This window comes from Odontesthes bonariensis, chromosome 4 (genome assembly GCF_027942865.1).
Source record: "Odontesthes bonariensis isolate fOdoBon6 chromosome 4, fOdoBon6.hap1, whole genome shotgun sequence".
NCBI lineage: Eukaryota > Metazoa > Chordata > Actinopteri > Atheriniformes > Atherinopsidae > Odontesthes > Odontesthes bonariensis.
In genome coordinates, this window is record NC_134509.1 from 23,632,757 (window position 1) to 23,654,752 (window position 21,996).

A 21,996-nucleotide genomic window follows, 5' to 3' on the forward strand; every position below is an offset into this window, starting at 1 on the left:
TGTGTATCATTTATAATTAGAATAATTGTTTGTATTACTTAATTTTCCTTTTCAACACATTGAGTTGCTTCTTCCACATTTAATTTTTACTTGACTTACTCGGGTTGTGGATATATCCTATAGTAAAATGGTCTTACCCTTCTTTTCTTACTAACAGGTAATCCAACTCTATGAGACCATGTTAGTGCGGCATGGTGTCATGTTGGTGGGGCCCACTGGTGGGGGTAAGACCACTGTCTACACCATCCTGGCAGACACCTTGGAGACTCTCCATCGTAGTGGGCACCAGGCTGGTAACCCCTTTTATAAGCCTGTCAAGATCCATGTGCTCAACCCAAAATCTGTCTCAATGGGAGAACTCTACGGAGAGGTATTGTTGACTGGAGATTGAGTGAAAGGATGGCTTCATTTACTTCCCTTTCTCTAAATCCATTTTTTTTCCTTTTACTAATCCCACAGGTTAACAATTTGACTCTGGAGTGGCGTGACGGACTCATGGCTCTTACCGTCCGTGATGCAGTCAATGACACCAGTGACGACCACAAGTGGGTGGTCTGTGATGGGCCCGTCGATGCCCTGTGGATTGAGAACATGAACACTGTGCTGGATGACAACAAGATGTTGTGTTTGGCCAACAGCGAGCGCATCAAACTTACTTCATCTATGCATATGATGTTTGAGGTAGGTGCTAAAGAGAGAAAGAAAAGAAGGGTTGATGTTTTCTTTAAGCTTTGACTCAACTGGTCCTACAGTTCATGCTCTCTTGATCATGTTTTTTAATCTCGTTCATTTACAGGTCCAGGATTTGGCTGTGGCGTCTCCAGCCACAGTCAGTCGCTGTGGGATGGTTTATGTTGATCCCAATGAGCTGAAGTGGATGCCCTATGTGCAGAGATGGATCAATGGTCTCGGAAACAAAGTGGGTATTTAGTTTATCACAAATTTTTTTCCATAGTTATGTGATGTGCCAGAAAATGGGTTTACTGATAATAATGTAGATGTAATTGTGTGTGTGTGTTAATGTGTGTATACAGTAGCCAAAACCAGTGAAAAGATTTGACACACTCATTTAAAAAAATGTGTTGGTGTGTCCAAACTTTTGACTAACACTGTATGTTCTAATTTGGAGCCCCTGTCTCTGTCGAACCTTTTAGATCAATGTGTAAGCCAGCACTGTGAACACAAAGACACTTGTAGTTTTGCACATATCCTTTTCTAAAGAAAAATACCATCTTTATAAAATAGATTTTTGTTTGACTTTGGTCCCCACAGGTCAATTTTAATGAATTGATACATTGAGAAGTCCTTTTTTCCCCTCAGAGATCACAGTAAAAGCTTTGGCAGTCATTCACACATCACATAAACTCCCCTGCCTTTATATCATTGCTGTATTTTATTTGGTTGTGAGACTGGGGCCGTGTCCTTTTGAGGGTTGCGTCCTTTTCTAAGTATTACAAACAGAAGAACTTAAGCATCAGCATAAACGTTGATGACATCACATCAAGGTTTATAGCTTGCAACACTTGCCCTGAGCCTTTTAGGATAACTGAACACCGTAAGAGAAGGGCAACTCTCCCATCATCATTTGACTCTCTCGCACTTGTTATAAATTTGTCTCTTTGTATCTGTCAGTTAAAATTAGACTATTTTCTTTGTTTACACTATTGTTTCTTTTTTCATCTCCCACCTGAGTATTTTAGCTTCTGTACTTTAACTTCTTTATGGATTTTTCCTTAAATAATTGCTGCATTTTCTTTGTGTTGAATAACTTTGATTACTCTTTTAGACAATTGTGTGGAGTAGTTTGACTTGATTGGGTTTCGATTCAGTTTGTATTGATTTTTCCATCCACTTTAACTGAGGAATCTCACTGTCTGTGTCTTGGGGATAGTAAAAGCATATTTATTTTAAATTTGTTGCTCCTCTTTCCAACACTGAATTACATTAAAATAGTATGTCTACCTGCTAAAGGTATAGTTGCACATTTTAGGCAAGAGAAACCAGCTAATCTAACATTTCCTAATGAACAGACTTGCTTTAGTGATTATGTAGATAAAGGTTCCATACGAGTACGTGCATAACCTCACCCCTCTGCTGACATTGTCCTCTCTGTCTCCCTAGTTTCCTGACACAGTGCGCACATACCTGCTGCAGCTTTTTGAACAGTACGTGGACAAAGGTCTGCAATTTGTGTTGAAGCATTGTACCCAGGCAATACGCCAGGTGGACATCAGTAAAGTCACCACTCTGTGCTGCCTGCTGCAGGCCCTGCTGCTGGGCAAAGAAGGGCCAGACCTCAGCATGGTACATTAAACACAAGATTCAAGTGTCACTAAAGTTGTTTCCAGCGACAACACTAAGGACCTGTTGAGTTTTGTACATCGAACTCAACAATGTATTTTAAAATAGTTTGTAGTATCAAGGTGATCAATGACAAAGCAGTGAATTAGCTTGAACTTAACATGGGAACAATAGATGGCAAAATATTTGTAATCTTTCTCTAGAGCATACTGTAGCACATATGCATACCTAATGTTTAACAATGCCATTCCTCACTTCTTGATATGCTGTATCTGTGTTTGTGTGGCAGAATTCCAAGCACCTCAATGATGTTCTTTGTCAGACCTTCATATTTTGCTATCTGTGGGCAGTAGGTGGCAACCTGACCAGTTCTCACTGGGATGTTTTTGGCATTTTTCTCAGAGAGCAATTTGAAAACAACAATAATGCGAAGGTATGTTCTGCGCACCCGCCAACCAGTACATACAGAAATATGAAGAAAGCTGCATATTTTCATGACATACCAGCATACGGCTTATCAAAATAAAATGTCAAAAATTTATTTATTTTCCATTTTCAGTGAGGCCAATAAAACTGCCACTCAGAACATATTTTATTCATCCTCCATATTGCTGAAACTCAAATCCATTTGATTTAATTTGCTGGTTAAAGCATGGAATGTGTGAATGGCCCAGAAGGTTGTACTGTATATTGCATCAAAGTACTCAATGCATCTACTAGGAGCAAAGCTAATTTAAAAAAGATTTCTGCTCCTATGATATCTGTTGCTCATTTGAAATAAAAATGTTTGCCATTATATTGTGCATTGAAATCTATTGCAAACATTGTTATGCCTTTCCTGCTATAATGGATACAGGGTTATTGAATAAAATATATAGATGTCTTTATGTCGGGCCATCACTCACTTACATTAGGGTGGACTGTCCATCTAAGTGATATAAAACAACTGAAGGAGTGAATTACATTCCACCTCCTTCCACAGCTGTTCATCTGTGTCCATAAAAAGCGGTTGTTCAGGCAATAGTGTGTGTATCATGACTGAATTTTTGTGTGTTCACCGTGAGATGATGCCTTACCAGCCAGCTCTATATAAGAATGTTTGGTAATAATGATACATAGTCATTGGCTCTTTTATTCATTTATTCAAGTTTACTTTGAATAACATAGAATTGACCGTTTTCATTTTCATGTGTGTTTGTGTGCATTCACGAATGTTTTATAGCTCCCAAAATGTGGATCTCCGTGGAGTCTGTATATGAACTTCAACCACATGCGTTTGGAGCCCTGGGAGAAGATAATACCTTTGTTCAATTATAACAAGAAACAACCTTTTTTTGAGATGCTGGTCCCTACTATAGACACTGTCCGCTACGGCTACCTGATGGAGAATCTACTGTCTGTGCAGCGTTCTGTACTCTTCACTGGTGACACTGGAGTGGGAAAGGTATAAATTTTTATAACTGCAGTCCAATTATTTGTATCCAAATCCAAACAGTCACACAATGACTAAAAAAAAAAAGTAGTGCTTATAACATCAGTAACTGTTTGAATGACCACAAAAGGAAGTATCACATTTTCTGTGTTTGTATCAGATTTGTGAAGACCCACGCCACATGTTACAAGAATGAAGGTGCATCTCTAGTAGTCACCATACATGATATTTCTACGTGAACGCTGAACAGCAGTGTCAGATTTTACATCTACGAATATAAAGGATTCTAAGAACAGGGGACACACTGGAAAATAAGCTTAATTTTTCATCAGAGCTCCTCTGTGATCTATGAAATGAAAAATCCCATGCTTTGTTGAACCACACGAGGTTTGTTGTGCATGTCAGTATCCAGACTCCAGCAACAGGAGACAAAATACAAGCCCTCTTTCTGGAAAAGTTGGGATAGATTAGCTTGCGCATGAGCAAAGCTTCTTGTTTCTACCTTTGCTTTTCCTTTTGATGCAGCCCAACTGCACATGTATGAATATTCAGTCTGCTGGCTCTCCCTAGGTTTCCTGCTTGGTCCACAGACTTGTGATAATGTTATGAAAATAAAACTGAATATTTTAAGGAATAGATTTGAAACCACTGTAGGCAAAAAAAGTCTCTGGCCAAGCATAAGTGATTTTGTTTGTAGTTGAGGTGCCATATCAACAGATTTTAGTGTTATAGCTCAAATATTGTTTTATGTAAGATGTTTTATTTAAGAAGTAAGAAAACCTTGAGGCAACCTCTTCACTTAAGTGCTGGTTCGCTCATATGTTTTATCAAGTCTTACTGGGTTGAAGCAAAACCTATAATAACATAATTTGTGCCTGTCCTTTACAGTCTGTGGTGGCTCGGGGCTTGCTTAACAGCATCCAGGAAAATGCAGGATACCTTCCAGTCTACATCAACTTCTCTGCTCAGACCTCTTCTGCCCGCACACAAGAGATCATTGAGTCCAAACTGGAGAAAAAGAGAAAAAACATTTTAGGTTGGAGCACAGGTTTATGTCATCATTTCAAATGCAAACTCAGTATATTGAAGAGCCATACCGGGTGATGTTATGTTGCCACAGAAAATTTTCATCATCTGGACAACAATGTTGTTGTCAGCAGTGTCTTTTGACAACAGCATATACAGTCGTCATCAGTGACAGCTGACGTCAAACTCTTTGTAAAACAGAGAAAGCCTTGCATACATTAGCCATTTTTTTTATAATCATGGTTGTTTTTTTATTTGTCTTCAGGCCTTGACGTTCACATAATAACTGCGGTGCAGTTTCTCTGCTGGCACTAAAATCATACTGGAGCTACTCTACTAAACACACCCATAATGTGTGGTTGTAACAATATTTAAGGAATGGCTGGCTCTAATGTACAGTCAATATGTAAAATGGGAAGTGCCCTTGAATGAGACGGCTCATCTGTTCATATAGCCAATCATTAATCGATCCGTTTGTGCAGCTGTCCATCTACACAGTAACTCTGTCCGTACGTCTGTTAACCCTTTTTCCTTTTTTTTTTCACCCTTTCTCATTTGCTTTCCTTCCTGTAGGTCCTCCTGCTAACAAAAAGCTAGTGGTCTTTGTGGATGACCTGAATATGCCTAAACTGGACAGTTATGGCTCTCAGCCTCCTATAGAACTGTTGCGTCAGTTCCAGGACTTCTCTGGCTTTTATGACAGAAACAAGTTCTTCTGGAAGGAGATCCAGGTATATGCTTAAGATGACTTGTATTGTAATGACTGTGATTAGATTGTAATGATATTTAAAAGGGTAGAATTAAAGACGGGACATTTGAAATGCCAGATGCAGTCACGAGGCACAGCTGCATCAGACCGGTTAAGTGCACATACACTTTAAATGTCTCATTTTCTATTTCTACATGTTTGTCAAAAAATATAGCCTTATATAGTCTAGCCAGGACTGTTTTGGAATTGCCAGAAACCAAAAAGACAGAATTATTTTGTTTGTTTTTGTTCATGTTTTCAGTCTGTTCCAGGTGGAACACTGATTAAGTAGATATTATCCCTCAGTTTTTGTGTTTAGACAGTTGACATGGCTTAACATGACATTGAGACTGTTCACAACCATACAAAACTTTCTCAGTTTGTACTATGTGCCAAAATTGTGGACCTGAATTTATATATTTCAGTTACAAAGGGTTTGCTGTATTCATTTGTGTAGTATATGTAAAGCTTTTGTACAAACATACAGAGTTTGAAACTGAGCCTGAATCAGTGTGGCACAAAACAGATTGAGAGGGAGGGATGTGCTTACCCTTAAAGGCATTGTGAACATTTCTGTACCCTTCTGATGCTCATCAATCTAAAGTCACCTTCAATAGAAAGCCTAATTCCTTTCACCGATAATGCATTTGATGAGGAAAAATGTTTATTTGTTGATGTACTACGCTTTGGATCACGAGTTGTCCCGAGTCTTCACCATTCAAGCTCACCTTTCTATTTTTGAGGTTTATGAGTTGTCTGCTTCTCTTTAATGATAGAGGGTAGTCTTGGATAAGCTTTGATAGGCTTACCTCCTGGAGAGTGTCCTTCACTTGGCTGGATGCTGTGAAGTGGTTTTTCTTTGCCACGAAAAGGACTGTGCGATCACCTACTGCTGTTGTTCTTTGTTGACGTTGAGGCCTTTTTGTTGCAGAACACAGAAGTGTGTTCTGTTTTTGTCAGAAAGTATCAACACTTGGATTCGACCACTAATTTTCTTTCTATCTCTCTGATAGATTTATGTTTCTGTGATCTGTTTCTGTTTTTGCATTGGGAGCTCTGCATGTTTGTTGTTAATCTTAACAGCATCCAAATGCTAATGCCACGCTTGAAATTAACTTCAAACCTTCGATCTACTGAATTGATATAGAAATAATAAAGGAATGGCACCTCATCTGTCCATTAACAGCTTATAAGACAATTATTCAATTAAGTTGGAGCCTCTGAAAAAGAGTTCTATTTATTTAAGAGCAGTAGTTCCTCAGCTCTTCCTCTAAAGGGGGATGTGATGACCCTGAAATTCAAGCTGAGATCACTTTGAGCCTGTATTCATTATATAATTGATACTTGAATAAGGTATTGAATATAACCAAAAAACACATTTGTGTCAGTTTTGTGTAGTACATGTTATGCAACAGTTGGACATAAAGCAGCAACGATGCAGTTATTGCTTACTGCTGAAGATAATGAGGGAGACATGTTTATGTTTTCATAACCTTTATCTGTTTTGAGTTTAATAATCCCTACTCCCCTTCCTCTCTGTCAATGCTCTCGTCTTTCAGGAAGTAACAATTGCAGCAGCGTGTGCACCTCCGGGAGGAGGGCGCAACCCCGTGACCCCCCGATTAATTCGCCACTTCAGCATGCTGTGCCTGCCAACACCTTCGGAGCACAGCCTTAAACAAATCTTTAAAGTTAGAAGCCATACATGCATACAAACACTCCCGCATTACTACAAAGATGCATACAGTGTACTATACAGAGACTTCAAACGGATTCTTGAAAAGTCTAACTCTCTTACAGTTTATTTTCCATAGATCCCATATTCATTATTACTGCATTCAAATCTGCATAAAATCACAGTCTAAGTGAAGAAAATGAATCAATCATGAATCAGTTGGTTCTCAACATGTACATGAGAGATGCAAACAGGCCAGAGTGATGTACAAGCATGTTCTCTCTATATTGTCTTACTATTGCTCTTTTAGTCTATTACATTTTTTCTTATCATGCCACGCCTTCCAATTCATTTTCCAGATATCACCCTTAATGCCTCCTTTCATGCTCATTATTAACTTATTTTTGTTCCCAACCTTCCTCCAGGCCATCCTGAACGGTTTTCTCAGTGATTTTTGTCAGGAAGTGAGAGACTGTGCCGTACAGATTGTGGATGCTGCTGTGGAGATTTATAAGCGTTTGAGTGTCGATCTGCTCCCGACTCCAGCTAAGTCCCACTATGTCTTCAATCTCAGGGACCTCTCAAAATGCGTCCAAGGTGAGGAATAAGCATACTTTAGACACATATACACACACATGCAGATAACTATTCAAATGTCACAACCACCGAATTACAATGCTAAGGCTGCACAATAATGGAGAATTTGCTGTGTCTGTAATACTTAAGTAACAGAGGAAAGAAGGAAATCCTGCATACACGAGAGCAAAGTTGATTCAAGTGACTTGATCTGCAAGGATGCATTTTACTCACAAACTGTAGCTCTCAGTACACGCGCTCTTTCTTAAAGGGCCCTTTGGCTTTGCAATAGAAACCCGAAACACATTATATATTATAGAAGTTTCTAAATCTGTGTACCTCCACAGCATGAGGCAAAGCTATAACTTATCTCTTCAAGCTACATTACCAACATTTATACGCTTTGTCTCTGCCTTATGCTCTCTAATTATCCGCACCAGCATTCCTTCACCTCTTCCCCCTTTCTGTTTTCCATTCTTTACCCAGCAGGCATCATCACAGCATAAAAATTCATTGAATAGGCTTCGACCACTTTCTTTGTGACAAAATATCTGTTAAAAAACTGGAGCACATCGCACAAACACACAGTGCCCTGAAGTGCAACATCAAAAAGCAGAATGTGGTTATAAAACACACACTCACCCTTCCCTCTTGTTGAGATGTGACCTCTGTTAAGCCGCCCCTGTAGCACTATAGTGTTTTCTAACGTTGAGAAATATTCACAAGTGAAGCTGCTTCCTGGCCTCTTTTGATGTTCTTGTCTTGCACTTTTTTCACAAAATTTACAATCACCTTCTTTACACTGTCAGGTGCTAAAATATCCAACTTATCCAAAATATCCAACAGTTATATTTTTTTTTTTGCCAGAAGCATAGAACCATAATCCTATGCTTCTGGCAAAAAAATATATATAATTGAAAAAATACATCCATGCACACTTCCCATAATTCTGCTCTCTGTATGTCTTTGGCTCTCCTGATGCCCAGGTATACTACAGTGTGAGCCAAGTCAAGTGAGAAACAAGACTCAGTTCTTCCGCCTCTTCTGCCATGAATGTCAGCGGGTCTTTCATGACCGACTCATCAACACCCAAGATAAGACCTTTTTCAACACAATCGTCTGTGAGATGGCCAGTAAGAACACACTCAAACCTAACTGACATTGAATGCATTTTTGAAATATTTGTTAAGCTCTTTAGGAATGGCTTTTCTGTGCAACTTTTTGACCTCCTCTTTTCCTGCCAGGCAGATATTTTGGTATGAACTTAGAGCCCACATACTTTGTGACTCAACCCATCATTTTTGGTGACTTCATCAAGGTGATGGTCTACTTCAGAACATCTTACTGTGTTAACACAGAAATATATCACAACACTTATTCATTTCCTTTTCCGTCCATCTAATAATTCATGTAGGTTGGTTCAGAGAAAGAAGATCGTCTGTATGAGGAACTGACAGACGTGAAAAAGATCCAAGCTGTCCTCCAGGAGTATCTCAATGATTACAACATGACCTTCTCCAAAGATACCAAGCTGGTTTTCTTCCAGGATGCCATTGAACACATCTCCAGGTGTGTGCAACCTTACATTATAAATGTACTTTTTCCTTGGTGCAACCACACAGTTAACACTAGAGATGGTGAGATATTGCTTTTTCAAAGGGGAAATCTTGAAAGACACTGAAACATTCCAGGACTGTATGCATTACAAAGAGTAGCACACAGGAATTACATTCCACCAGTTTCTTGCAATAGCTTGCTGATTTTTGTTTTTTTATCATTATTCCATGTGAAATTCATTCAGTTGCAATTACTGGCTTTTGCAAATCTCCCCACAACTATATACTGCTGCATTGTAGGTCCTAGGAAGGTGATACCTGAGACCACCTCCACTGTTCAAAGATGGTTTTTTCCATTTTAAAGTAGATGGCTTCCTTGACTCCTCTCTCAAACCATCTTTCTTCTCTGTCCAGAATGTGTACATTACTGTCCTTGAAAGAGTGTCCCTTTTACCTCCAGGGGCTGATTCAAAATTCAAGTTAATTTCAAGCTGTTTATGACCATAAGCAGCAGAACAACCCAAGATTATAATCTTTCCTCCACATCTGTTTGATTACTTAATCCAGGCCACGTTATTCTCAAAGGCTTGGTGCTGATATGTTCACTGGTAACCTGTAGTTTTATAAAATAGAAGCTGTGTCCTTACCTCCATCACCAATTCTGCATGAACTCACACAAAAACATAATATTCAACTTTTGGTTCAGAATTCCAGTACTTACGATTCCTTTGAGTACACATCAACATCAGCAAAATGAGACTTAATTTCCCTCTAAAGAATGATGATGTGCTTTGTAAATGCATACATAAAACACGCACCGTTCCAGTGGACTGTTTCTTCACAGAGAACTGTTATTGTAGCTCCCAGTTTGACATTTTTACAACATTGTATTTAATTTTGTGTACGATGAAGAGCACCTCTGCTCTGCATGATGTTTGATTTAAGATTCTGCACCGGCCTGTTGGTCTTACTGTAGAGTGTAAATGTACAGAGTTGTAAATATGCTCTCTCAAGAGTTATTTTATTTCATTTTCATCAAGACTCCTTTTTTAACCCAAGTTGGGAATGTCCCTTTTCAACAGCTGAGGCTTTTTCTTGATGCATCTACCCCACAGTTTTGGTTTGTGCAACTTGTTTGTGTAACAAATGTACTTTTATACTAACAGTTGGGATGAGAGTGATTTTAAAGTCCTTTCTAAGGCTTTTTTTTTCTGCATCAGATGGTCTGCTCTTGGGTTGTATTTAATAGAGTTGCCATTTTTTTTAGAAGAAAAATGGCCATCCAAGGCACCTGAAGACGATTTTCCTCATGGAACATTCATTGATTTAGAATCACTTAAGGTTCAGGACACCACGGGTTGGTTTGAATTTTTGTAAATCACCATTACCTACAGTCACGGTTTCCACGAGGATCAAATGTTTGCCTGGTGAAAAAGTCATCAATTTCTTTGACATGTAATTATTCTTTCATGGGACTTTATGGCAGCTGATAGAAATATACAAATCTGCTTCCTATAATAATAGTTGGTAGTATTTGATATTTTCCTCAAAGACAATCTGACCGGAAGAGCATATAGTGTTTATAGAATGTGAGTCATGTTGCTTTTTTTCCCTTGTTCTTTTATTACAAACCTAACAAAGATTTGGCCTTTTAACTTTTAGAATTGCCCGTATGATTCGCCAGGAGAGAGGCAATGCCTTGCTCGTGGGAGTGGGAGGTACGGGTAAGCAGTCGCTCACTCGGTTGGCAACTCATATGTGCGGTTACCGCTGCTTTGAGATCGAGCTGAGCAGAGGCTACAGTTATGACACTTTTCATGAAGACTTGAGGAGGCTCTACAAGATGGCTGGTGTGGAGGGAAAAGATATGGTGTTTCTCTTTACAGATACTCAGGTATGAATGAAGGCTTTAACTGCAATGAAAAAAGTACATACGTAACTTCTTTAATACTTAATTCTGACCACTCTCTTGCCTGATGTAGATTGTAATAGAGGAGTTTTTGGAAGATATCAACAACATCTTAAACTCTGGCGAAGTGCCTAACCTTTTTGAAAAAGATGAGCTGGAACAAGTCTTGGCTGCCACCCGTCCCAAAGCCAGAGAGGCTGGAATCAGTGAAGAGAACAGAGATGAGGTATGCACAGAAATCATTACATACAGTGCAGTAGAGAGCTCTCAGACAGTGAAAGTTTTACACAGTATATGCTATACCTCACCCTATAAAGTTTTCAGCCTGGTGAGATGAACCCTCAAGAAATCATAGTTCTGTGAGTGTGTGTCATAATGCCTTCAGGTGTTCCAGTATTTCATCGCTCGTGTACGTGAGAAGCTGCACATTGTTCTGTGTATGAGCCCTGTGGGTGATGCCTTCAGATCTCGCTGTCGCATGTTTCCATCACTGGTGAACTGCTGCACCATCGACTGGTTTGTTCAGGTATGCTTGGAGGTTTCTGGAATGAACATGATTTATTGTTTGCTTATTTTTGGCTAAAAACTGTAGATAATTTTGAATTTCATGGTTCTGTGGACTGGTTAATCAGTTTACCAGTAAACCATGCTGCTGGTCCAGGTGGTTATATAGAAACATAATGTTTTCTTCATTTTTAAACAATATTCTTCACCTCTTTTCTTAGTATTAATGTTTTTTTTGTTTGTTTTTATTTACCCATTCAATCATCCAGGGTTGTACTATAGTATATGCCCTCCAGCTTATAGTATTCTATCGATGCTTTGGTTAATACTGAGTTTCTGCATTAACTTCTGGAAGGTTTTAATTTTGCCTCTTTTTTGGGGGGCATTTTCTTCTTATTATATTTTGTTCATATATTGCCGCACTGCTGAACCATTGTTCAAATCAACAAATGCAACAAGCCAAAGCCAAATGTATCTGAATTCAATTCACTGCTCCTCTTCCCCTCCTCTCCTCTCTCCTCTCTGTACTTTGTGGTGCTTAGTGGCCTCGGGAGGCACTGCTCTCTGTCTCTCAGGCGTTTTTCCAGGATGTGGATTTCGGCAGTGATGAGCTGAAGCAGAGGTTCTCAGCCATGTGTGTGGAGATACATATGGGTGTCAGTGACATGGCTGAGCATTTCTACTTAGAGCTGCGACGCCGTTACTACACCACACCTGCATCCTATCTGGAGCTCATCAACCTGTACCTGAGCATGCTTGACAAAAAGAGACGGCAATTAATCCAGGTCTGTGTAGAAGCCATCATTAATAAGTTTTCAGTTGTGGTGTTGATAAGATAATATATTGTATTTATATATAAATATATTTAAAAAAACAAACAAACAAAAAAAAAAAACATGATGTAACACATGTATGTATTCTATGTACTGAAGGCCAGGGACCGCGTAAAGAACGGCCTAACTAAGCTGCTGCAGACCAATGAACTTGTGGACAAAATGAAAGTGGACTTGTCAGCTCTGGAGCCAGTTTTAAAACAGAAATCCACTGATGTTGATGCCCTTATGGAGAAACTGACTGTTGATCAGGAGACGGCTGATGAGGTCTGTCTATGTTTACATGTCATCACAGAATTTTCAAAACTGTGTCTGTTGTCTTCTTCATGGTTCTCAAAAAAAAAACGCAGTACCCTTTTGTCATGGCTATGATTTTTTTTTTTTATCTATGAAACAAAAATATATTCTTGCTATAGGTGCGTAAAGTGGTGAAAGAAGACGAGGCTTTGGCCAAAGTGAAAGCTGAAGACACCCAGGCCATTGCAGATGATGCACAACGAGACCTGGACGAGGCCCTGCCAGCCCTCGAGGGCGCCAACAAAGCGCTGAATTCTCTTGACAAGGCTGACATCTCTGAGATCAAGGTGTTCACCAAACCCCCAGAGCTAGTCATGACTGTCATGGAGGCTGTCTGTATCCTGCTCAACTGCAAGTCAGTATGCATCCTTTTTCAATTGAAAGTGTTTTTCCTATTTCAGCGAGAAATACATTGAATTAGTTATATGCTTTTGAAATATACTGAAGAAGCGCATAAATTGTGTGCAATTGCATTTTTTTTTAGGAATTACAACATTACTATTATTAACATAATTTCAGTTTTTTATAATTGTACATTCATCCTACCATCTCTATGACACTGTGTTGCTTAATCTCAATACTTTGTAGTCAGCATTCAGAGGGATTATCCAGCTGATCTCATGACTATGTACTCACCCCTCTGCCAACCTGTAAATTCCATCAGCCATTAATCTATTTGATTACTGTTCTAAATCCAATCCTGCCCAATATCCTCTCTACCGTAATCTTTTTTCACTCACTGTTCTGCCCATAGGACACCATCACTTTATACATGTGTTAAAGATCTGAAAGTATAATGAACTGATTAGCCCATATATTATGAGTGCTCACATATGAAGCAAATAATATTCTTTGTCTGAAGACAATGTAGTGAATCAGACAACATATAGACATTTGTTTTTTGTCCAGTAGTCAACATGTTGAATGTCTTTTAAAAATACATGTGTACAAACTTGAGCAACTTTGTCCACTGTAGAATACCAACAATGGGCTTGCAAGCATTAGAGCTGGACCTCATAGTAAAGGAGTAAGATTGTGTGGTCTAATTAGCCTAGTTTTCCATAATATTATATTGATGGTCAGACAGTTTTGTGTCATGTACCTCGGGAGAAGGAAATAAAAATGTGGGTCTAATTATTCTTACGGACATTAATCTCATACATAAGATTAACTTCTTAAACGTTGTTGTTTACCAGAACACCCATTAATGCAATGGTCTATTCTCTTGGTTTTTCCAAGCGTCATTATGAATAACACTGCTTATTTATACATTTTATATTGCCGTCTTTAATATGTCTAGGCTGTTTTTTTTTTTTATTCCATTTAATGCTGCTGCTGCACTGTAATTTACCAGCTTAGGATCAATAAAGTATATCTATCTTATGTGCTTTTGGACCCTGCAAGCATTGCTGAGGAATGATTTGAGAAACATGACGTCCTAATTCTGCAGATCTAAATCTGATCAAGCTGAAGCAACACATTTAGAACTTGAAGGACCACAGTGCACTTTAATGATGGAATGAAGACAACTAATGGCCCATTACCTCTTGTTCATAATATGTTGTCTCTTAACTTTATTGCTACATTATATTTGAAAATGTATGTTATTAGAATAGAGTAGAAAAATACTTTATTCATCCCCCAATAGGGGAAATTCAAAAATTATTTATTCTTTTTTATTATAGTTATTAGTATACAGTGTATATATAAAAGTGGTTCTTCGAACTTATTTCCACATCGTGACTCAATAATTAGTTAATGCACATGTATGCTACGTTACCTTTTGCCTTGGTTATCTGTTTGTATACATGTACGCATATTATTCATCCTGATTAGCATATTTTAGACCCCCTTGTTTTACAACGCCCCACTAATTACCTTCTCTCCATACAGACCAGACTGGCCAAGTGCCAAGCAATTACTAGGAGATGCCAATTTCCTCCGGCGACTGACAGACTATGACAAGGACAACATCAAACCCCAGATCCTCATGAAACTGCAAAAATATGTTAGCAATGCTGATTTCATACCTGAGAAGGTCTGTTTGGATTCCACATCAAATATAATAATAGTATTATTACATAGCCTGGTACTACTTTGTTTCAGTTTACTGTTACATGTTAAAATTCCTTGTTGTGTTACTGCTATCAGGTGGAGAAGGTATCTAAGGCCTGCAGGTCGATGTGCATGTGGGTCAGAGCTACTGATCTTTACTCCAGAGTCCTCAAAGATGTCGGGCCCAAGAGAGAAAAACTGGCCAAAGCACAGGTCACTAACATAGATTTAAGCATTGATATGCTTTATTCTGTATACACGCATTACAAGTGAATCAATATTGCTTTATAATTTTAGTGCTTCATATTCTTTTTTTAAATAGGTTCACATTAAAGTAAGCATGTAAGCAGGTCTATTTTCTATATCAAGTCCATCTAGAAAACTTAATAATGAGAATCTACAATACCACACAATTACTAATGTTAACTTGCTGTTAGTGCAGTAATAAAAGTATTGGTATTAGTTAAATGACATTTTCAGAAACTGTAAAGCAGACAAGAAAAAATAATTATTTTCTTTTATTTATTTTCACCTTGACATCCTTGATCCCTCATGAACTTGATGTCATAGTCGAGGATAAAGGAAGCTCTGCAAGGGAAATTTATTGTGGTCAGAATAATGCTTATTTAGTCTCCTATCTTCTAACCCTAACTTTTGCAGGAAGATCTGGATATGACCATGGCAACCCTGAGGGACAAGCAGCAAAAGCTCCAGGAGGTGGAGAACCAGATCAAGGTCTTAGAGGAGCAGTTTGAGAGCAGCATAACCGAGAAGGAAGAATTAGGTGAGGGCTTTGCCCTTTTTAAGTTGCCATGTTAAAGTCTACTTGGGTCAGTCCATCTATCATCTCTTGAGATGGAGTAAATACTATCTGATATCAATTCTTAATTGTCTCATGTTCTCTTTGTGGAAGGAATAGGATGCTCATGCGTTGTCTCACGCTTTTTTTTCCCTCAAGTTAACACAATGGCTCTGACTCAGGCTCGGTTGACGAGGGCAGGGAAGCTAACTTCTGCTCTAGGTGATGAGCAAGCACGCTGGGAAGAGTGTGTGGCCCTGTTTGAGCAAGAGATTATCAATGTTGTAGGAAATGTCTTCATTGCAGCTGCCTGTGTGGCCTACCACGGAGCCTTCACTTCTCATTACAGACAGCTGGTAGGTACCATATCATGTGGTTTTTAGGGGTTCTATGTAAAACTCTTTCAGCAGTTGATGAATCAACTTTAGTTTTTGCATCTCGATTCAGGACCAACATTTAGATTGAAAATATGGCCCAATTTTTCTCATGACGTAGACTTTTTTTTTCTTTGAGATGAAATTGCCAGTACAGTCACTGCACTAAACTGAATTTGTTTATACAATACGAAAACACTGAACTTTATAGATCAGATGTGCACAAACAAACCATCTTTCAAGCGAAACAATTCGCAACTGATTGAATATCCTCTCATACTGATGTGCTCCCTTTCCCAGCTAATTGACCAGTGGATAACACAATGTCAGCAACTGAAGATCCCCATCAGTTCCAACTTCAGCCTCGTCAATATTCTGGGTGATCCATATGTGATCCACCAGTGGAACACAGAAGGGTTGCCTCGTGACACAGTTTCCACAGAGAATGGGATCCTGGTGACTGAAGGCCGCCGCTGGCCTCTTATGATCGACCCTCAGGATCAGGTTAATTAGAAACTCAGGTTACACAGATGTCATTCATTTTGTGGACTATAACATAAATAAACCATTATTATTTCAGGGCTTAAAGTTTTAGTTTCACACATACAGCAGCAACGCATGTTAATGTAAAACTACTCGGTTTCGAAACCTAAGTAATGTTTTTTTCTCATTCTTGGTTTCAGTATTTGTGTTGAGTTTGATTTAAATCGTTGGCTACAGCGTGAAGAATTAAGAGATATCTCTGAATAGAACTTTTTGTCACATACGGTCAGAAACAAAGTCTCAGACTCTGACCCTTGCCTCAAGATAAAAGAGCAATGCCCTGTGTCACCTCATAGAAAAGACAAAGCAGCTCATTCAGACTTCAGAGAAAAAAGCAATTTTTACAGCTCCACTTTTTGGGCTTCCTTTGAAGACTGGTTCTTGTCTTGACTGTTTGTTAGTATCAGTTTCTCTACTCTGACATTGCTGTACGGCTGTAAAACTCTTGGGTGAAATCATTTTTCTGAACTTAAAGAAAAATCTTAACTCATTAAAGTATGACAATGTCTAACAGACTAATAGTAGTAGAAGATATTTTGCACGGTGCTGTACACTCAAGTTACTGAACTTGTTTTGGGTTAGGGTTTCATATAAAAAAACTGTACATAGATCATCCTCTTATTACACAGATGAAGCTGATTTCTGTCATTCTCAGGCCAACCGATGGATCCGCTCCAAGGAGGCTAAGCATGGACTGAAGGTGATAAAGTTTACAGACCCAACCTTCCTCTGTACTCTAGAGAATGCTGTACGCATGGGCATGCCTGTCCTGCTGGAGGAGGTAGGTACACATGCTCCAAATTACTTTTCACAGGTTGCGTTAAACGAGGCTATTATGCGTATTAATAATTTGTTTTTCCATGCATGTGTATTCATAAAAATTCTTCCATGATGTGTGTATAGCTGAAGGAGACCTTAGATCCAGCCCTGGAGCCCCTCCTCCTGAAGCAGACATTTGTGGCTGGCGGACGAACATTGATCCGTCTTGGAGACTCAGATGTAGACTATAACAAAAACTTCAGATTCTACATGACCACTAAGATGGCCAACCCACACTACCTCCCAGAGGTAGGGACAGGACACACTCCTTTATATTTCTTTGTTCAGTCAAACCGAGCTGTGTGATGTTCATTTTTCAGCTTTAGCAGGATATTTTAATTCAAGTGCTGCTGCTATTTGCCAAATTGGATCAGCTATTGTCTATTAGCTACACACTAGCTTACCACTGTACACCTAAATGTCAGTAGTACCTTCCCACATAAGCAAGTCCCCCACACCATGAACACTAATAAACATCCATATCATCAGAAACGCTGGGTTTTGTACCCTTTGCTGATGACAGCCTTGATGGGCTTTGGCACAACAAACTCAACATCTGCTTTGTTTTTTCCAAAAGCAGCTTAAAGAATTCATATAAGGCTTCCTTCTTGCAAGTTTCAGGTTACATTTCTGGATGCAGTAGCAGACTGTGCTGAATGACAATGATTTTCTAAACCATTCCTTGAGCTCATGTTGCTATATCACAGCGGCATGATGGCCTTCCCCTACTAAGCTACACACATGTACCCTGTCATTCACAACGGAATAAGGAAAATATGATACAGATGAGGCCACCTTCTTTCACTGCTCCAGTTCTGATGTTCACATGTCCATTATCAGCATCTACAGTGGTGGACTCAAGCCAGAGCAGTGCCACGCACAACAAACTGCATGCACTGTTTTCTTGAACTAGAATGAACTTTTTCAGCATTTTGGGCCACAGTAGCTCTTCTGTTGGACCAAAACCAGGGCCAGCCATTGCTCTTAAGGTTCATCTGTGAACTCTGGCCATGACCCTGTCACTGATTTTCCTTTTTTTTTTTGTACCTGATTTTCACAAGCAAATATCAATACAACAGACAAGAGCACAGCTATTGAACTTACCCTCCCCCCTTTTCTTCAGTAACAAGTCTTTAACTCTGGTAATTCCATTGGACCAAGTTTGCATCGTCCTTGGTTTTGTCCTTGCAGAAGAAAGTTCAAGATAAAGAATGTCCAGAAACATATGCAGCCAGTCTTCCAACGATAAATTGTGGGGAGGTAGCCAAACCTGTACAATCATTTTTTTTTTTTTTTTTGCCGCGGTCAGACCAGCAAGCCAGAGTTTTCTAGACCTTTCACTCATACAAATTTGAGCGTTATCATCCAGAAGGTGTAGAGCAGGGTCCATGGACAGTTTAAAATCACTTATATCTGACAGAGTCCGTACAACAATTTTCCAAAAATGATAAATCTTAGGGCAGTCCCACATAATATGCATAAAAGTCCCTACTGTATTTTGGGAGCAAAACATACAGAATGGGTGTGGTGCCTGTCCCATTAAGTGTCTAATTCTGAGCGTGAGGTATGCTCTGCGAGCTATCTTCATATGAATAAATTGGTGATAATTTTCCTTCTTTGATAGGTCTGCTGCAATTTGTGGAGATGCTATAACTCAGCTGTCTAGCCTTTACAATGTAACTCTTGTCAAAGGCGCTCAAATTAGTACATTTTCCCATTTCTTCTGCTTCTAACACATCAGTATCAAGGGCAGAATGTCCACTTGCTGCCTATTATAACCTACCCACTCTCAGGTACCAGGTATCACCTGTCAGTGACTATATATATATCACCTGCCAGATGAACCAGTATGCAGTGCCCCCATATTTGATTCCTGCCCAGTAACAGTAAACACTAAATGGATGACTGCAGTAAAAGATATTATAAATATACAATTGAATATAAACTATCAAATACACAGATGAAAAAGGTATAGAATTTGTATATGAAGATATGTTTGGTGAACATGTAGATTTTGTTTTGGGTGTGTGAGAGAATGATCATGGCTGCCACTAATGAGAATGTCCAAATGATTTCTCTCCTCAAAATTCTCTCTGACCTTTGTCAAAAAAATTTATTTTGTGCTCATATCTGCCTTCTAGGTTTGTATCAAAGTTACAATCATCAATTTCACGGTGACTAAGTCTGGCTTAGAGGACCAACTGCTTAGGTACACGCATACGCAAAACAGTAATCTCACATCATGCAGATAATGTCTTTTTTAAAATGATGATTAAAATGATGATTTTTAAAAGTGGGTAAAATATTCAAGAAGATTTATGTTTTCCTTTGTAATAATGTTTGCATTCTGCACTCTTTTGTTTTGTTTTCCATCTTACTTCCTTATTACTTTTTTAAGTGATGTGGTTCGTCTTGAGAGTCCACATCTTGAGGAACAGAGAAATGACCTAATTGTGCAAATCAACGCTGATCGTAACCAGCTGAAGGATATCGAAAATCGCATCCTTAAGCTTCTTTTCACCTCTGAGGGGAACATACTTGACAATGAGGAGTTGGTTCAGACTCTTCAGGAATCAAAGGTAGGAGTCAGGCATTTGGATGAAATTTGACTGTGTTGGTATATTTTATTTCTTACAATATTCATTCCTCTTTTCCTGGTGTTTTTTTTTGTTATTGTTTTCATATTTTTCTCCTCCTTGCTGCTGTTCTTGTTCCTACATTTTCTTACTTTCTTCATTTCACTTTCAGCTGACCTCAGAAGCCATAAAGCATCGTCTGGAGGATGCAGAGGCCACAGAACTGATGATCAACTCTGCAAGGGAGCGCTACAGACCTGTGGCGACTCAAGGCTCTGTCTTGTACTTTGTTATTGCCAGTCTCTCTGAGATTGAGCCCATGTATCAGTTCTCCCTCAAATACTTTAAACAGGTGAGACAGAATAACCAAGCTTTATTTTACCAATCCACCAATAAAATCACAGATGTTGACAGTTCTATAGGAAAGTATCCCAAGCAACCTAAATCGGGACTTTTTCTATAATTTCTTTGATTTCCATCTTTTTTGATTTAGCTCTTTGACTCTACCATTGAGACATCACAGCGGAGTGACGTGTTAGAGGAACGCCTTCAAATCCTCCTGGACCAGATCTTGCTCAACTCCTACATCAATGTGTCACGGGGCCTCTTTGAGCAGCATAAACTTATCTACAGCTTTATGTTGTGCATAGAGATCATGAAGCAGCGTGGTGAGATCTCAAATGGGGAGTGGCAGTACTTCCTAAGGGGAGCTTCCTCTTTGGAAAAGGTGAGGAGGAAAATCTATTCTCAAAGTTTAGTTTCAATAAATAATTTTATGAGATGAAAATCTGTTTAAATGGGTGAAATTTTTCATTTTTAACTATGTTATAATGCATCAGTATTGTTCCATTATTCACAAGAAGGCTTTTGCAAGAGCTAAACTTTAGTTTGACTGTAAAGTTAACTGCTACTTTGTATTTCATTTGTTTTGCTGAAATTTGTTGAAATCTACCATATCTAGTTGTGTATGTAGATTTAAACACTGAGGCCAGAACAACTCCCTAAGCTTTATATTTATTGTGTGCAGGAATACTTGGATAACGGAGGATGCTCCCCGTTACTCGAAATATAATATTTTTTCTATAGTTCATTAACTGGATGCTCCCAACTGCAGATAAACAGCTACTGTTGTATTTTCCCCTTTGAGATAACCGAGAAATGTATTTGTACACCCCTCGGTTTGAGATTGAGTTGATAGAAAGAAGGAAAAAAATCTCTGTTTTAATCGGCTTATTGCTGCAGAAGCACTGACACTGATGGAAACAGAGAAACAGTTTTGTTTTTCAGAGAAAGACGAACAGAACATCCTGAACAAAGTTCTTTCTGTGGTTTAGTGGACAGAATAAATGTTTCTGTGAAAGATTAATGAGAATTCTGTTATTCAGCTCTCGATTCAGACAGCATGCATCATGCTCATACGCCTTTAGCAATTAATTATAAAAATCTCAGCGCCTCAAATCAAATACAGGTCCTCTTCTGGACACTTTTAGAGGGGCTTAGTTAGGCTTAGTTGATGTCAGAATAATCCAACTTGCTTATTTTACTTTTCAAAGGTTTCCTTTGAATAACTTCTCTTCCCAACCCTGATGGAGCAGAAGGATGAGGAGAAACTTAGCATAGAGACATGAATAAAACAACCTTTGAGATTTAGCTTTTGTTTTATTGATGGGTTAAGGTGGTTTTTAAGACCACAACAGAGATCAGTCAGTGACACCTGGGGTATATTTCTGGTGTCCACCCAAGTCCACCTCTCATTACTATGGCATTAATGTGGCTGGGGCTACTGCCTCTTAAGTTTCCGTGATCTTCGTGCCAATTCTGTCCTTTCCTCCTTTCTTTCCCATCACTTCTTTAACATCTCTTGTCTTTTGCCTCACAGCCTCTGTGCATCTATCATCTTCTCTTCTGAAGCTTGTTCGGTACACTTTTTAGATTAGTCATTGCATAATTTCTGTCTACCTGCCAAATATGTT

General features: G+C 38.9%; 1 protein-coding gene across 2 annotated transcripts in view; it reads left to right on the forward strand.

Moving 5' to 3' along the window:
- Positions 1 to 21,996, forward strand: part of dnah6 (dynein, axonemal, heavy chain 6) — a 51,345-nt gene that overhangs the window by 18,979 nt on the left and 10,370 nt on the right. For both annotated transcript variants that reach the window (XR_012769626.1, XM_075463537.1), the window contains 30 exons: positions 158 to 370; positions 460 to 681; positions 797 to 919; positions 2,122 to 2,304; positions 2,591 to 2,734; positions 3,524 to 3,745; positions 4,622 to 4,769; positions 5,333 to 5,490; positions 7,067 to 7,198; positions 7,608 to 7,779; positions 8,745 to 8,891; positions 9,003 to 9,076; positions 9,173 to 9,327; positions 10,977 to 11,208; positions 11,297 to 11,449; positions 11,609 to 11,749; positions 12,270 to 12,512; positions 12,660 to 12,827; positions 12,977 to 13,212; positions 14,751 to 14,895; positions 15,009 to 15,125; positions 15,573 to 15,696; positions 15,871 to 16,067; positions 16,386 to 16,589; positions 17,284 to 17,409; positions 17,532 to 17,696; positions 19,589 to 19,656; positions 19,846 to 20,026; positions 20,196 to 20,375; positions 20,517 to 20,750. Coding sequence is in view for 1 of the 2 variants with exons in the window: in XM_075463537.1 (XP_075319652.1) it covers positions 158 to 370; positions 460 to 681; positions 797 to 919; positions 2,122 to 2,304; positions 2,591 to 2,734; positions 3,524 to 3,745; positions 4,622 to 4,769; positions 5,333 to 5,490; positions 7,067 to 7,198; positions 7,608 to 7,779; positions 8,745 to 8,891; positions 9,003 to 9,076; positions 9,173 to 9,327; positions 10,977 to 11,208; positions 11,297 to 11,449; positions 11,609 to 11,749; positions 12,270 to 12,512; positions 12,660 to 12,827; positions 12,977 to 13,212; positions 14,751 to 14,895; positions 15,009 to 15,125; positions 15,573 to 15,696; positions 15,871 to 16,067; positions 16,386 to 16,589; positions 17,284 to 17,409; positions 17,532 to 17,696; positions 19,589 to 19,656; positions 19,846 to 20,026; positions 20,196 to 20,375; positions 20,517 to 20,750 (5,007 nt within the window). In the remaining variant the exon portion in view is untranslated. The remainder of the gene's footprint in view (positions 1 to 157; positions 371 to 459; positions 682 to 796; positions 920 to 2,121; positions 2,305 to 2,590; positions 2,735 to 3,523; positions 3,746 to 4,621; positions 4,770 to 5,332; positions 5,491 to 7,066; positions 7,199 to 7,607; positions 7,780 to 8,744; positions 8,892 to 9,002; positions 9,077 to 9,172; positions 9,328 to 10,976; positions 11,209 to 11,296; positions 11,450 to 11,608; positions 11,750 to 12,269; positions 12,513 to 12,659; positions 12,828 to 12,976; positions 13,213 to 14,750; positions 14,896 to 15,008; positions 15,126 to 15,572; positions 15,697 to 15,870; positions 16,068 to 16,385; positions 16,590 to 17,283; positions 17,410 to 17,531; positions 17,697 to 19,588; positions 19,657 to 19,845; positions 20,027 to 20,195; positions 20,376 to 20,516; positions 20,751 to 21,996) is intronic.